Source organism: Syngnathus typhle, linkage group LG6, assembly GCF_033458585.1.
Source record: "Syngnathus typhle isolate RoL2023-S1 ecotype Sweden linkage group LG6, RoL_Styp_1.0, whole genome shotgun sequence".
Lineage (NCBI taxonomy): Eukaryota > Metazoa > Chordata > Actinopteri > Syngnathiformes > Syngnathidae > Syngnathus > Syngnathus typhle.
In genome coordinates, this window is record NC_083743.1 from 19,724,602 (window position 1) to 19,740,769 (window position 16,168).

The window sequence follows — 16,168 nt, forward strand, 5'->3', positions numbered from 1 at the left end:
GCATTCCAAAACTCTGGAGGCCGAATAGAAAATGCTCTAGAGCCTGCAGACATTTTCTTGGCCCTCGGTGTCGCTAAAAGCGTAGCGTTTTGCGAACGAAGGTTACGAGATGGAACATAAGGAACAACTAGGTCGACGAGATATGAAGGCGCTAAGCCATGCAGTGATTTATAGGTTAATAGAAGAACCTTTAAGTCACATCTTAAATGGACCGGGAGCCAATGTAAGTTGGCTAGTATTGGGGTAATGTGATAAAATTTTCTTGACCGAGAGAGCAGCCTTGCAGCAGCATTTTGTACTAACTGTAGACTTTTGATGCGGGACTCAGGAAGACCCGAAAATAGTACATTACAGTAGTCCAGGCGCGACGTGACGAACGCATGTATAATAGTTTCCGCATCACCGGTCGAGAGGATCGGACAAATCTTTGCAATATTACGAAGGTGAAAGAACGCAATTCTGGTTATATTCTTAATGTGCTTTTGAAAGGAGAGATTTTGGTCAAACATTACCCCGAGATTAGTTACAGTACCGCTCTGAGTGATAGTACGGTTATCTATAGTTATAGCGGTTTCCTTGAATAAGTGTTGATAACGAGTTGAACCAATTATCAACATCTCAGTTTTATCTGGGTTAAGACGAAGGAAGTTGAGAGACATCCATTGCTTGATCTCCGCAAGGCACGCCTCAAGATTACACCAATCCCGCGGATCTGTCATCGATAACGGCATATATAATTTGGTGTATCCGCTCTGCTGCCTTCATGGCCTCCCTACAAAATCGGAAAGTACTGAAGTCTAACAACATACCGTTTTTTTCTGTGTATAGTGCGCTCCCATGTATAATACGCACCCTAAAAATGGCATGTTGATGCTGGAAAAAAACTTGACTTGAGCAGAGGATGTGGGGGCGGCAAGAGCGATCCAGGGCGCTTGCGTGTGTTGGCTCACATGTTGAGCTCTTGATTTGTGAGCTTGATTTGGCCCCCCCGTGAGATTTTGTTCCCCCTGCCGCGGGAGCGCGCAGGCCTTATTTGGAAAGCAAAAAACGATGTCGTACGGCGTCAGCACTACGTTGTTTTCAATAAAAACATGAAGAACTCACGTTTGCGTCAGTCAATTTTAATTTTTATAAAAGATTATTCTCATTTGATGTCTTTAAATTCATCCGCGTTCTGCCATTGAAGCGGGGTGCATTCAAAGACCAGTCGTACAGGCGGAATACTCATTCACTTCACCAAAACGCAACACTATAATTACCTGAGCTCTTTGCATAAACCTCGATGCAAACAAACTCCTCTTTTTGGGTACAGGCTACAAGGAGTATATATTACAAAGGAGACTTTATACTTAATTGTGTTCATCATTCATCCATCCATCCATTTTGTTTTATTACTCATGTATTTTCAAAGCAAATTAATATTGTTGCATTTATTAATTTGCTTTAACATGACAGTGTAGTTGGTTGACATAATTCACCCGGAACCTAAGTTCACGTTACATAGTTCCGGTGGGACAGTTTACACGTGTAAACTTGTAACAGTTGGTGCTGTATTTGAGCAGTGGGTTGGTGGTGCCTGGCCTTTTTCAGCCGCCAGCTGGTCCCTAGGGCAAATACAGCACATTCGACAGGGAGCTACTCGGCGTCCGGTTTGGCGATCCGCCATTTCCACTCCACCCTGGAAGGCCGTGAGTTTATGGTTTTCGTCGACCACAAACCCCTCACGTTCTCTATGTCCAAAGTGACTGAGCCGTGGTCCGCCCGCCAGGAGCGTCAGCTGTCTTTTATCTCCGAGTACACCACAGATATCCGACACATCGCCGGCAAGTCCAATGTGGTCGCCGATTGCCTCTCTAGAGCGGTCATCCACACGGTTCAGCTAGGTCTCGACTACTCAAGTATGAGTGCTGACCAAGCCTCAGATCCTGGGATCCAGTCGCTCAAAGACTCGGACACTGGGCTGCGTCTGGAGGAGGTCGCGGTTGGCGACTCAGGAGTCAGGCTGTGGTGCGACCTCTCCACCGGCCAACCTAGACCACTTGTCCCTGCCGGCTGGCAGCGGGCTGTCTTTGAGGCGATACACGGCCTGTCCCATCCTGGCAGAAAGGCGTCCGTGAGGCTGGTGGCTCAGAAGTTCGTCTGGAAAGGGCTGAAGAGAGACGTGCGGGCCTGGGTCGACTCATGTGTGGCTTGTCAGCGTGCGAAGGTGCACCGCCATACCAAGGCCCCGTTGGAGCCGTTTACTGTCCCCGAGAAGAGGTTCAACCACGTCAACATCGACCTTGTGGGCCCGCTCTCCCCTTCCCATGGTTTCACCTACCTCCTCACCATGGTGGACAGGACGACCCGTTGGCCTGAAGCCGTCCCCCTCTCCTCAACCTCAGCTGCTGACGTGGCCCGGGCGTTTATCGGCACATGGGTCGCACGCTTTGGAACACCTTCAGACCTCTCCTCGGACCGGGGTGCACAGTTTACTTCCGAGATCTGAATGTGGTTGCTAGAGACTTAGGGGTCAAGCTGCACCGCACCGCCGCATATCACCCCCAGGCTAATGGGCTGTGCGAGCGGTTCCACCGCTCCATGAAGGCTGCTCTACGCGCCAGTCTGGTGGATGGCAACTGGGTGGACAGACTTCCCTGGGTCATGCTGGGCCTCAGGACGGCCCCTAAGGAGGACCTGCAGTCCTCGTCTGCTGAGCTCGTCTACGGCCAGGTACTACGAGTTCCTGGGGACTTCATTCTGGACGCCACAACGCCTTGGTCGGCGGCCAGGCAGCGGTCCTCCCTGCTGGAGGTTGCCAGGACGTTCGCACCTGTCACATCACAGCACTGCACCCCTGTTTCCCGGGTGCCCACCAACCTGCGCTCGGCGGGTTTTGTGTTCATCTGCCACGACGCCCACCGCGGACCGTTGCGTCCGCCTTCCGACGGGCCTTTTAAGGTCTTGCAGCACGGGGGTAAGAGCATGGTCGTGGACATCGGCGGTAGGCCTGAGACTATCTCGGTTGATAGGATTAAGCCTGCCCACGTGGATGTTTCCCGGACATTAGAATTGGCGCAGGCCCACGCCGCGGACGCCCCCCAGCGCCTCGCCCCCCCAACCTGACCGAGCTCCCGCCTGCCCGACCGACAACACGACCGTCCAGCCCAGCGGTCTTTCCGGCGGCGCCCCCTACCCCTGACCCCCTGCCAGCCCCTGCCACCTACACCCGCTGTGGTCGGGCTGTCGTCCCTTTCCGGCGTGGAGATTTTGACTATGGGTGAATTCTGGGGGGGCTTGTGTAGTGGGTTGACATAATTCACCCGGAACCTAAGTTCGCGTTACATAGTTCCGGTGGGACAGTCTACACGTGTGGGAATTTCCTGTTTAGTTTAGTGTGTGTTAGGATCTCAAAGGGAAAAGAGTCTGCCCGTTGTTGAATGAGAATAATTATAATTGTCATTAAAACAACTGCCGTTGGCACCGTCGTTTGTCACTCCGCCTCCGACTCCAGTCCTTGCACGCCACAACAGCGCAATATAATTAAAAGCTGACACTATAACAATGTCAAACGTGTTCATTTAAGAAAAAGCCACACATGTTTTGTGATCAAATCTTTCATAACGAGAATGATTTGAGTGAATTGATTTGAATGAATAGTTGAGAAGAAATTTCAGTTCTGAAGGCTCCTTTTGTCCCAAGCAAAGTGACAGATGGTGGGGAGGGGGGATAAAAATTGTAACAAGAACTCTATAAAAAATGTCAAGCCGTGAGGATATGTTAACCCCCCCCCCCCTTTATTTTGAGAACGGTGAGTGCTGGACTCCAGCTGTTTTTTTTTCTGTCTCCCTGGGTGTCTGTTCAGGTTGTGTGCCAAATTTGAACAGGTTCCCTCATTCCTAGGCCAAATTACAGGGGGGGAACAAATCCTCACAGCTGCCCCGTGAGAATATGTCCCCCCCCCCCCTTATTTTGAGAACCATGAGTGCTGGACTCCAGCAGTTTTTTTCTGTCTTTCTGGGGGTCCTTTCAGGTTGTGTGGAAAATCTGAACAGGTTCCCTCATTCCTAGGCCAAATTACAAGGGGGGGAACAAATCCTCACAGCTGGCCCGTGAGGATATGTCCCCCCCCCCCCTTATTTTGAGAACGGTGAGTGCTGGACTCCAGCAGTTTTTTTTCTGTCTTCCTGGGGGTCTTTTCAGGTTGTGTGCCAAATTTGAACAGGTTCCCTCATTCCTAGGCCAAATTACAGGGGGGGAACAAATCCTCACAGCTGGCCCATGAGGATATGTCCCCCCCCCCCCTTGTTTTGAGAACCGTGAGTGCTGGACTCCAGCAGTTTTCTTTCTGTCTTCCTGGGGGTCCTTTCAGGTTGGGTGGCAAACTTGAACAGGTTCCCTCATTCCTAGCCCAAGTTATGGTGAGCAAAGGCTTCTTTTTATGTCAAGCATTTCACATACTCTCTTGTTGATCTGCAGTTGCCAGGGGGAAGAATAAGTAATTGAGTTGGGCAATTTTGCAGTGAAATAGTGTTTGAGAATGTGATCTTAACACCATCACTATACTGTCTTTGCATCACAAATACACAGAATGAAAATACAACACCCACAACTGCAACAGTCACAAAACACGGACAAAATACAATGAGCAGTAAGAAACTTTTTTTTTTAATCTTACTCCAGCTATTTTATGAAGTTCGACATCCTTTCGTTGCTTTCATCGGCCACACAAAATAAAGTTGCAGGCCAGATATGCCCTCAGGGACTTGTATTTGACAGCTATGATGAAGATAATTTCTGCCAAACACTGTTGTACTTACTGCATTGACAAATTCTTTGCCTTGATCTGTCAAGATCCTTTTTGGCGACTCAAATTGGTAGACGAATTTTAGGATACAGGCGGTAACATCAGCAGCAGACTTCGACCTCAATGGATAGGCTTGAGGCCATTTTGTGAAATAATCGACCATCACACAAATATATTAGTATCCATCTTTTGTCTGAGCCAGTTTGCCAATGAGGTCCATCCCCAAGTGTTCGAATGGCTGAGACACCTAATAAATAAATAAATTGATAAAGTGCAGTAATAACGGTATCACTGCACAAATCATCAGAAAAAAAAGAGCTGGGGTCCAATTTGGCCTAGGAATGAGGGAACCTGTTCAAATTTGGCACACAGCCTGAAAGGACCCCCAGGAAGACAGAAAAAAAACAGCCGGAGTCCAGCACTCACTGTTCTCAAAATAAGGGGGGGGAACATATCCTCACGGGCCAGCTGTGAGGATTTGTTCCCCCCTTGTAATTTGGCCTAGGAATGAGGGACCTTGTTCAAATTTTCAAATTTTTGTGTAGTGTCGTGATAATTAGACGCTACCCCTTTAAGAGACTGAGGAAGTGAGAGGGTGTTAAATAAACAGTGGGAGTGAGAGTTGTAGTTGAACAGGACGAGCGAGGAGTCGATGTTATACTACCTGTAACTGTGAATGAAAGTCATTAAAGCTTCAACTTCAAAGATCTAAACTGAGAGGACATCCAGTTTCTACAATGGCGATGAGGATGGGACGCTACCCTTTGTAATATATACTCCTTTTAGCCTGTACCCAAAAAGAGGAGTTTCTTTGCATCGAGGTTTATGCAAAGAGCTCACGTAATTATATTGTTGCTTTTTGGTGAAGTGAATGAGTTTTCCGTCTGTACGACTGGTCTTTGAACGCACCCGGCTTCAATGGCAAAACGCGGATGAATTTTGTTAGGGTTTGCAGAATATCTTCATCGTATGATTATGTTGGAATATAACCTGTAATAATTTAACTAGTTTGTCCTGTCTAGACAAAATTAGTTTACCAAAGTGCTAAAATCATTTCAACTTATTGACTAGCTGCAGAGGAAGCAATCAAAGTTGCTTTGTTTACAGAACGTCGTAAAAGGTCCCCTGCTATGCTTTGATCAGCAGGGGACCGTCTTCACCCAACCTGTGTGTTCCCAAACCCCCACTTTCAACCCCACTTTGTTTCTCTCAATAAATAAGCGCCTGACGAGGCCTGAGTCAGACTTCATTCGACCACCGCTGTGAGCACAGCGACGAGTGAACTCTCCGCCTGCAGGTGCCTAAAATGACTAACTTGACTCCAGTGTGGTTCTTGCAAAATAAGTTAGAGTGAACAACACCCTAACAAATTTAAAGACATCAAATGAGAATAATCCTTTATAAAAATTAAAATTGACTGACGCAAACGTGAGTTCTTCATGTTTTTATTGAAAACAACGTAGTGCTGACGCCGTACGACGCCGTACGACATCGGTTTTTCGCTTTCCAAATAAGGTGTGCGCGCTCCCGCGACAGGGGAAACAAAATCTCACGGGGGAACCAAATCAAGCACAACACCGGCCTGTTACCAAACCCACGTCTTGTCTGGTACTTCGGTAATGCTACAATGTAGTTATATACGTAGATCTGTGGAATAATTGGAGCCGCCAACTGACAACGAGGCTGACATCAGCGCCGCACGTAGGTCAGGAATCGACAGCTGTTTATTTGGGGGGGGGGGGGGGAGGGTTGACACAGAGGATGACTATTCCGGTGGATCTAATGATTTGGAGTGACACGGATGGTTTGTTAAAATTGTTGTTTCTATTATATTTATTTGATATATCTAGTCTGACGTCCGTGGCACATGTAGTCTTTCCGGCGTCATTTTTTTTTTCTTTTTCTTTTCTTTTTTCTCAAGTGACACGGAAGACGAAGATTCTGATGGATTTATTGATTTGGAGTGACACGGATGGTTCGATAAAATTGTTGTTTATATTATTGTCATTTAATACATAGTTTATATATTGTCATATGGGCCTGTAGAAAAATGTTAACTGCAACGCGCCGCTGACGTCGGACTTGTTTACATAAAGGAGAACCAACTCGATCGATGACTTTAATGATTTGGAGTTACACAGAGGGTTTGATAAAGGAAAAAAAGTAACAGCGGCCAACCAGCACCCCACAATATCAGAGAACGCCCCAAAACACACAAAATGGCCACGGGGTCGATAAACAGGTGTAAGGGCAGTCCAGTTCAACAGTGATGGAGGTGCAGAGGACAGACTGGATTATGGCAGTGTAGAAGGTCTTCAGCAGCTCCTGCGGCAGGTTGAACTTCTTGAGCTGTCTCAGGAAGTACAGCCTCTGCTGGGCCTTCTTTCGGACAGAGTCTATGTGGCCGGTCCGGTAATCTAATACAAAAGCTGTATCATTGGTGTCAGGATTCGAACCTGCAAGGGAACCCCCATGGATTTCTAGTCCATCACCTTAACCACTCGGCCACAAAAACACACATTATAGAGGTTCTCACATTGTCAAAATGCATATTGCAAGGATCTGGCAAGATTCTAATTCAAAATCTGAATCGTAGTCAGCAGGATTCGAACCTGCGAGACGAGACTCCAATACATTGCAAGCCCATCGCCTTAACCACTCGCCCACAACAACACAGATTGGTGAGGTCCTCATATTGTCAAAATGCATATTGCAAGGATCTAGTAAGATTCTAATTCAATATCTGAATTGGCGTCTGCAGGATTCGAACCTGCAAGGCGCGACCCCAATGCATTTATAGTCCATCGCCTTAACCACTCGGCCACAGCAAAAAAATTGGGGTGACCTCACATTGTCAAAATGCATTTTGCGAGGATCTGGCAAGATTCTAATTTAAAATCTGAATCGTTGTCAGCAGGATTTGAACTTGCGAGGGGAGACCCCAATGTATTTCTAGTCCATCGCCTTAACCACTCAGCCATAACAACACACTGTGTAAAGTACACGGTCCAAATGTGATGAGTATCTCATATTACACCACATTCTTGAAAATCTGGATCGTGTTCAGCAGTACCTGGACATGTGAGGTGAAACCCCAATGGATTTCTAGTCTCCTTAACCACTCGGCCACAAGCACACTCTGTAATACACACCGTATAAATACATGTTGGATAAGGCGATGATGGACTTCAAATCCATCGGAACTTCTAATACTATCTTCACCGCTGATTGTACTTCAGTCCATTTCTGGTAAGGTCCACCATCAAATTGCATTCAAATTCAATTGATCTGTTCCCATTCAAAGAAACAAAGTTAACACGATACCAATTCCGGTGGCAGTCTGCTGGTATTTGTCCATGTCTATATGAAGGGTGGTGTCGAAGAAGTCCAGCTTGGCCATGAGTCTCTGGTGCATGGACACCATCTCGTTCTTCTGCTTGGAGAGGGATGAGTTTTGTCTCAGCAAGCTCATGCTGCGAGGAAAATATTGTCATTTTTGGATACATTTCACACATTCATGTGTGTCAAAACTCAAAGTCGAAGTCAGCTTTATTGTCAATCCCTTCATAGGTCAAGACACACAAAGAAACCGAAATTCCGTTTCCTCTATCCCACGGTGACGAGACATAGTACACGATAGACATACAAGTAGACGACACAAAATAAAAACAAGAAGGCACAAACAATAAATAATATGAGTGATGAATAAATAAACAAATAACCCAATAAATAAGAGGAGCAAAACTGAGCCAGTGTGTGCGTGTGTGTGCGTGCGTGCGAGCGTTTCCTACTTTGCTGCTTTCTGTCCGTGCTGCAGTCTCTGCCATTACTCCTTCAGGGAACGGATGGTGTGCCACGCCTGGCCACATGTCCTCCTCAGGGCTGTAAGGCAGAACACGCTTTGGATCCTTTTCTGGTAAAGAAGAAGACTACAATAATTTTAACATTAATAACTATCATAAAATCTAGCTTTATATCTGATAGGTTTTACACAAAAAATAATGATGATCAAAGCGTTAAAATATATCAAATTGTGGAAAAAAAAAAGAGTAATTTTGTAAGGCCGGCTCTTTATTTCACAAATCAAGAGCTCAACATGTGAGCCAACACACGCAAACACCCGGGATTGCTCTTTCCGCCCCCCCCACGCCCTGATGCCTCCCTACAAAATCGGAAACTACTGAAGTCTAACAACATACACGTTGCTACTCTAAATAAACTACATATTAAATAACTTTAACATAAATAACAACTTTATCGAATAATCTGTGTCACTCCAAATCCTAAATCTCCCGACTTCGGAAGTCAGTGAATGGAACACACTGTCAGTGAGGCTCCAAGTATTCCACAGCCATAGTGCGCCCTCATGCGGTTTGAAGTGAAAATTACATGTGAAGTGATCAATTATACTAGAAAGTAAGTAAAAACTTAATGAAATGAAAAAATTGTGAAAGAATTCACATATATCACATAAAATATATGTTCACATAAATCTAGCTCAGTGGCCTAGTGGTAGAGTGTCTGCCCTGAGACTGGAAGGTTGTGGGTTCAAACCCCGGCCGGGTCATACCAAAGACTATAAAAATGGTACCAATTGCCTCCCTGCTTGGCACTCAGCATTAAGGGTTGGAATTGGAGGGTTAGATCACCAAATGATTCCTGAACGTGGCACCGCTGCTGCTCACTGCTCCCCTCTCCCCCAGGGGATGGATCAAAATCACACGGGGATGGGTTAAATGCAGAGGACAAATTTCACCACACCCAGATGTGTGTGTGACGATCATTGGGACTTTAACTTTAACTTTTAACTTTAACTACTACTTTAACTCACTCCTGAGTATAAGTCGCCCCCCCACCCAAAGTCTGAAAAAAGAACGCGACTTATAGTCCAAAAAATACGGTGTATAAATGTATTATTTATTTATATAAACGCCACGAAAATATTTCTGACACGTAACCGGTCCGTGGCGCAAAAAAGGTTGGAGACCACTGATTTAATAGAAGGTGGCTACAGATAAAAGGGAGGTGGTATCTGTTTCTATATTAATGAACGTTGGTGTACTGATGTCACGGTGTTGAAAGAGTCTTGCAGAACTCTCCTAGAAACACTTTGTTGGGTTCACAACATTTATCTGAAAAGAATCTCACAGAGGCAGGAGATGTCTTCGATGGCAAGCGACTTCTGCAGAAGGGCGTAAACCAGACACACAGCAAGTGTGGCTGAGATTCCTCCAGTTTGGTCGTGCCTTTTATTGAGGAACAACAATGGGGGAAATCTACATGAATGCATAGTTTCAATGCATAGAACAACAGGGATGCTATTATGGAAAGAGCAGTATGGTCATCTCAAGCTGGATGAGCTTCTGTTGGAGGATGTCAGGAGCGATGGTGTTGAACGCCGAGCTGAAGTCCACGAACAGGATCCTGGCGTACGTTCCTGGGGTGTCCAGGTGGTGCAGGATGTAGTGCAGTTCCATGTTGACCGCATCATCCACTGACCTTTTTGCCCGTTAGTCAAACTGGAGGGGGTCTAGCAGGGGGCCCGTGACATCCTTCAGGTGGTTCAGCACTAACCTCTAGAAATATTTCATGACCAAAGATGTCAGTGCGACAGGTCTATAGTCATTCAAACCTGTGATGGCGGGCTTCTTGGCCACAGGAACGATGGTGGAGCTCTTGAAGCACGAGGGCACCTCACACAGCTCCAGAGAACGGTGGAAGATCCGTGCAAAGGTGGGCGCCAACTGCTCAGCGCAGACTTTCAAGCAGGAAGGTGACACGCCGTCTGGGCCCGGTGCCTTCTTGGTCTTTTGTCTCCGGAACATCTGGCGCACTTCCTCCTCGCGGATCTGGAGTGCGGGCGCGGCCTCTGCAACAGAGAGAGCGGGTGACAATGATGATAGAGGTGTGGACAGAGCAGTTGTGGGGAGAGGTGAGTATGTAGATTGTGCTGCAGGAAGTCCCGTTGTGTGGGAGGACCAATCAAACCTGCAGTAGAACCTGTTTAGCTGGTTAGCAAGCCTTGGGCTAAACAGGTTCTACTGCAGGTACATATTTGTACTATGTGTCCTCTCTGCATCCATTGCAGCCTGGTCATCCTGGAAGAGGGACCCTCCCATCTGTGGGCTCTTCTCAAGGTTTCTCATTTACCCTAGTTGGAGTTTTGAGTTTTTCGTCGCCCTCCTGGGAGAATATTTGTCATTTTTCACACGTCCCGAGTGTTGTTAGTTACCTAAATGTTGAACAGAGGCTGTGTTGTACCAAAGTCAAATTCCTTGTTTGACACACTCAAACATTGCAAATAAACACTGAGGTATTAGGCCCACTTACACTCACTGGTGTCTCGTAACTTGCAGAGGACTGCTCAGTTGAAGGCATCCTCCCTTGCTACAGGGAAATGTGCAACAGCCAGCAAAGATGCCACATTGAGCTTTTGAAGGACCAGTCCTGCCCTGCCACCTACAAATATCTGCAGATGGTCTCTAGCTGTGAACAGAAAGGTGGGATTCACGTCTCGTGATCTTCCACTCTGCACTGAATCTAAGACTATCTAAAACAATGCAAGGAGTCCCACAAGGGGTTCGACGGCCAGATTTTTTTTTAATCGTCCGTTCCAAATTAAAATGACTTTTGGCTGTCCTCAGTCTGTCTCGATAGTCTGGGCATCGCCGACGGCAGCGTTGCAGACTCTTCCTTCAAAGCCTCCTCCATGAAAGACGCCACCCCAGAAAAAGCCCGCCTCAACAGGGAGTCCTGCTGGAAGCCGTCAAGAAATTGTACGTAGAAAATTGACCGCTTGGCACGTTGGTCTCCTGAGTTTTGGAATGTCTGCCTCCTCCAGCTGTCGGCAGCTGGATCCTGGTGAACCTCGGCTACAAGAGAAAGGTGACGGCGATCGTGACCCAGGGGTGTAATAGCAACAATACTCGCTCCTGGGACATCAAACTTGATATGAGACTGAGCGTTGACAGGAGGAAGTGGACCAAACACCCGGACGGTAAGGTGAGCGCGGGGGGGCCAATCAAGTCGACTGTGACCGCATCCTTCAATCTTGTCACAACAAACAAGGAAACATTCCATTTCTAGTTCATCGGCGGTGGGACTCATCTGCTTGAGACGCCCGCAATCACTCAGTACGTCTCTATCCTGCCGCTAGAAAATTGTCCAGAATTTGGCCTCCGCTTCGACATCTTGGGATGCGCACATGAGGGTGAGCAACACAATCTGCCGCTTTGGTTGCCGAAAACAACAATCCCAAAACATGCCACAAACTCTCGCCTTTTGTCCGACAGAAAGTGCCGGAAAGTTCAACAGCCTCCGCTTCACCAATTCGATGACATGAGTCACGTTTGACACAATGTTTCATGACCGCCTGTCGTCAATTTCACGTGTGTGTCTTCTGCAGGTTCTACTGTCCGCCCGGGTGTGACAAAGAGGAACACTTTGTCTTCGGAACGATGGTCTACTCTGCGGTACGGGATTGCCTGACCCCACCGGTGGACTTCTTGTCTGTGACTGCAACTATGTGTAAATGCAGGACTCGCACATCTGCGCGGCTCTTTGGTCCGGAGGACACGACGTCCAGTGTTTCCAAAGACAATTTGAAAAGTGGACTCATCAGACCACAAAAGACTTTTCCATTGTGCTTCAGTCTATTTTACATGAGCTCAAGCCCAGAGAACCCGGCGGCGTTTCTGGATGTTGTTCATAAACGGATTTTGGTTTGCATGGTAGAGTGTTAACCCGCACTTACTGATGTAGTGACGAACTGTATTGACTGACAGTGGTTTTCTGAAGTTTTCCTGAGCCCATTTGGTGATATCCTTTACACACTCATGTCGGTTTTGAAGGCAGTGCGGTCTGAGGGATCGAAGGTCACGGTCATTCAGTCTTGGTTTCCGGCCGTGTCGCTTACGTGCAGTGATTACACCAGATTCTCTGAACTTTTTGAAGATATTATGGACCGGAGATGTTGAAATCCCTGAATTCCTTGCAATGTTGCTTTGAGAAATGTTGTTCTTAAACTGTTCAACTATTTTCTCACGCAGTTGTGGACAAGGTGGTGAACCTCGCCCCATCCATGCTTGTGAATGACTGAGCATGTTTGGGGAGGCTCCTTTTATACCCAATCATGGTACCCACCTGTTCCCAATTAGCCTGATCACATGTGGGATGTTCCAAATAGGTGTTTGATGAGCTTTTCTCAGCTTTCTCAGTATTTTTCTGTCACCTTTCCCAACTTCTACTGTACGTGTCGCAGCCATGAAATTCTAAGTTCATTATTATTTGGCAAAAAACAATTAAGTTTATAAGTTTGAACATTAAATATCTTGTATTTGTAGTGTATTCAATTGAATATGGGTTGAGAAGGATTTTCAAATCGTTGTAGTTTGTTTTTAAAGTCTCGTCAAGTCCCAATGACCGTCACACGTGGTGAAATTTGTCCTTTGCATTTAACCCATCCCGAAGTGATCTTGATCCATCCCCTGGGGGAAAAGGGAGCAGTGAGCAGCAGCGATGCCGCGCTCTGGAATCATTTGGTGATCTAACCCCCCAATTCCAACCCTTAATGCAGCAGCGATGCCGCGCTCGGGAATCATTTGGTGATCTAACCCCCCAATTCCAACCCTTAATGCTGAGTGCCAAGCAGAGAGGTAATGGGTCCCATTTTTATAGTCTTTGGTATGAACCGGCCAGGGTTTGAACCCACAACCTTCCAGTCTCAGGGCGGACACTCTACCCCGAGGACACTGAGCTGAGTTTTAATGTTGCCATAGTTGGAACCCACAACCTTCCAGTTTCAGGGTGGACACTACCACTAGGCCACTGACCTGGTTATCTATATTTTACACAATTTCCCAACTTTAATCAAATAAGGTTTGTAAAATGTAGAAAAATCCAATTCTTTGAGTAAATCCAAGTTAATCCAAGCTCGCGATCTTGCGTCTAACACTAAGAGTCCAGGAGCTGAAAAAACTCAGATTACTCGAACACCCACATGCTCCTGGAAAAGTTTTCTGTGGGAAGCAGCCCTCAACTGTCCCGAGCTGGCACTCTTATAGACAGTTGGCCTCCCGCCACTCGCCAGGCATCCCCTCACTGGCACGTGAGGTGCCCTCACGGAAATTTTGGGAATGTTACTTGAGAATTGCAACCGCAGCGATTGTGAGATTTGCTTTTTCAGCTCATTCCCTCCCATGTAAACTGGAATCTGCTGCTGGTTTCAGTGGCCTTCGAGAAGGACTGCTAACAGCTGGACTTTTTCTGCACATACTGCGAAAGACTCTTAGCGCCCCTGGCCGTTACTTCCTTTTTTCCCCCAATTATTCCACCGGGTTGTCACAAACAACACATGTGACCTTTCCCCTACATTCAATGAATGAAACACCTTTCAAATTTGAATACATACATTTTAAGAATATAACTTCAATAATCCATAAATGTAAATCATCGTTGGTTTCACACGACATCTCTGATCTGAACAGATTGTACTTAACTCTTAACAAATCATCACTGTGGAATAACCATACTGATTTAACATTTATAACAAATCATTACTGTTGAAAAACAATACTGATTTAACATTCTTAACAAATCATCACTGTTGAATAAACATACTGATTTAACATTTTTAATAAATCATCATTGTTGATTAACCATACTGGTTTAACATTTTTAAAAGTTAAAGTTAAAGTCCCAATGATCATCCCACACATATCTGGGTGTAGTGAAATTTGTCCTCTGCATTTCACCCATCCCCATGTGATTTTGATCCATCCCCTGGGGGAGAGGGGAGCAGTGAGCAGCAGCGGTGCCGCGCTCGGGAATCATTTGGTGATCTAACTCCCCAATTCCAACCCTTAATGCTGAGTGGCAAGCAGGGAGGCAATGGGTCCCATTTTTATAGTCTTTGGTATGACCCGGTCGGGGTTTGAAACCACGACCTTCCAGTCTCAGGTCGGACACTACCACTAGGCCACTGAGCTGGTTAACAAATAGTTGTTGAATAATCATACTGATTTTACATTTCTAACAAAACTGTTGAATAACCATACTGATTTAACATTTTTAACAAATCATCATTGTTGAATAACCATACTGATTTGACATTTTTAACAAATCATCACTTATTAAAACAAGAATAATTTCTCATTACACACAACCATAACTAACCTGTGGTTGTGGGCATTCCTACTTTGACATTCGGCAGTATAACAAGCTGTCACTGAATATATTTGAGCTAAGCAACTAAATAATACAAAAGGTCTGAACTTGTGAATCTCTATCTATGCCACTCAGAACAGGCATCGTCAAGGTTTCTGGCACCACCCTGTGGTTGGACTTTGCAATTGCAGCCAGGGCCATTTTTCTGGGAACAATCCATCTATCGCCCCTCTTGGTCACGCAACCCGACACTTCTGATTAGAGTTCCTCAGTTGGCATAAGGACGATGTATACATTTTACCCTCCCTTTTAAAAAAATCTAAATTGGGTAGTTGTTTTCACCATTTATTTTTTGTGAGTATGGTATTTATCCTTGACAATTAGGATATTAACTAGCAATGAAATGTCTTTGGTAAGTTTAGATTTGTTTGAAAGAATGTCTTCGATTGTGAATTGTTCCAGGCCATCAATTTTGTTACTCAACCAACTGCGTACCTCCTTCCAAAACTGATTTTATATACTGCAAAGAGAAAACAAGTGTTCCATTTTTTCTGTTTTCTTTACATAATTCACACAAATCAAGCTCAAAACCAAATCCACCCCTCAAATTATTGAGGATCTTAAATTGCATATCTTTGACTTTCGGTGTTTCAAGATTCAAGAATTCAAGAAATGTTTTGTATGTATTGTTTGATTTATTATTTGAATATTTAGTATTTGACTTTTTGATTATAATCAGAATATTTTACCTTTAATAGTTTGTGTATTTGACCTTTTGTATTTGTTATCACAGTTTATGTCTGTAATGTTCAACTTCCCAATTCTTAAGGTTGGAAGATTTATTTGGACATTAGAAAAAATACAATACAATTAAAATGTGTTTCTCAGATCCTGCAATTGTAGAATTTCTCCTTTTGTACACAAGATGTCATGTACAAAGAAAATTCCATGGTCAAACCACCTTTGGTTGAACAATGACTTTTTCTTTTAACACAGTTGCTCTATTATTTCACAAGGTGGCACAATGAGGGGTGAAGTTACGGCTAAACACCATTTTCCAATACTGTAAAACTTGTTTATGAAACTCAGACATTTTAACTGATAGTTTTGAAATTTCAAAATCACATTTCAGCCAAACGTTTTGGCCACCCATTCTCTTGAAGATGTTATGTGGAATATGATACCATATATAAGTTTGCTTGAGCATAAATTATTTTC

The 16,168-nt window shown here is 45.3% G+C and overlaps 1 protein-coding gene and 1 non-coding gene across 5 annotated transcripts in view; one reads left to right on the plus strand and one right to left on the minus strand.

The window, feature by feature from the left end:
- LOC133156229 (lactadherin-like) overlaps positions 1 to 15,847 on the plus strand; it is a 35,402-nt gene extending 19,555 nt beyond the window's left edge. Inside the window, exons 1-6 of one of the 4 annotated variants that reach the window (XR_009714813.1) lie at positions 10,424 to 10,718; positions 11,143 to 11,286; positions 11,431 to 11,562; positions 11,628 to 11,783; positions 11,873 to 11,996; positions 12,192 to 12,208. Coding sequence is in view for 3 of the 4 variants with exons in the window: in XM_061282054.1 (XP_061138038.1) it covers positions 10,424 to 10,718; positions 11,143 to 11,286; positions 11,431 to 11,562; positions 11,628 to 11,788; positions 11,873 to 11,996; positions 12,192 to 12,274 (939 nt within the window). In the remaining variant the exon portion in view is untranslated. Of the gene's footprint in view, positions 1 to 10,423; positions 10,719 to 11,142; positions 11,287 to 11,430; positions 11,563 to 11,627; positions 11,789 to 11,872; positions 11,997 to 12,191 lie in introns of those variants that run through there. The other 3 variants (XM_061282054.1, XM_061282055.1, XM_061282056.1) reach the window with 3 other exon arrangements.
- Positions 7,692 to 7,773, minus strand: trnas-aga (transfer RNA serine (anticodon AGA)). Its single transcript has one exon. It is a non-coding gene; the product is annotated as a tRNA-Ser (tRNA).
- Positions 15,848 to 16,168: the final 321 nt, after the last annotated feature.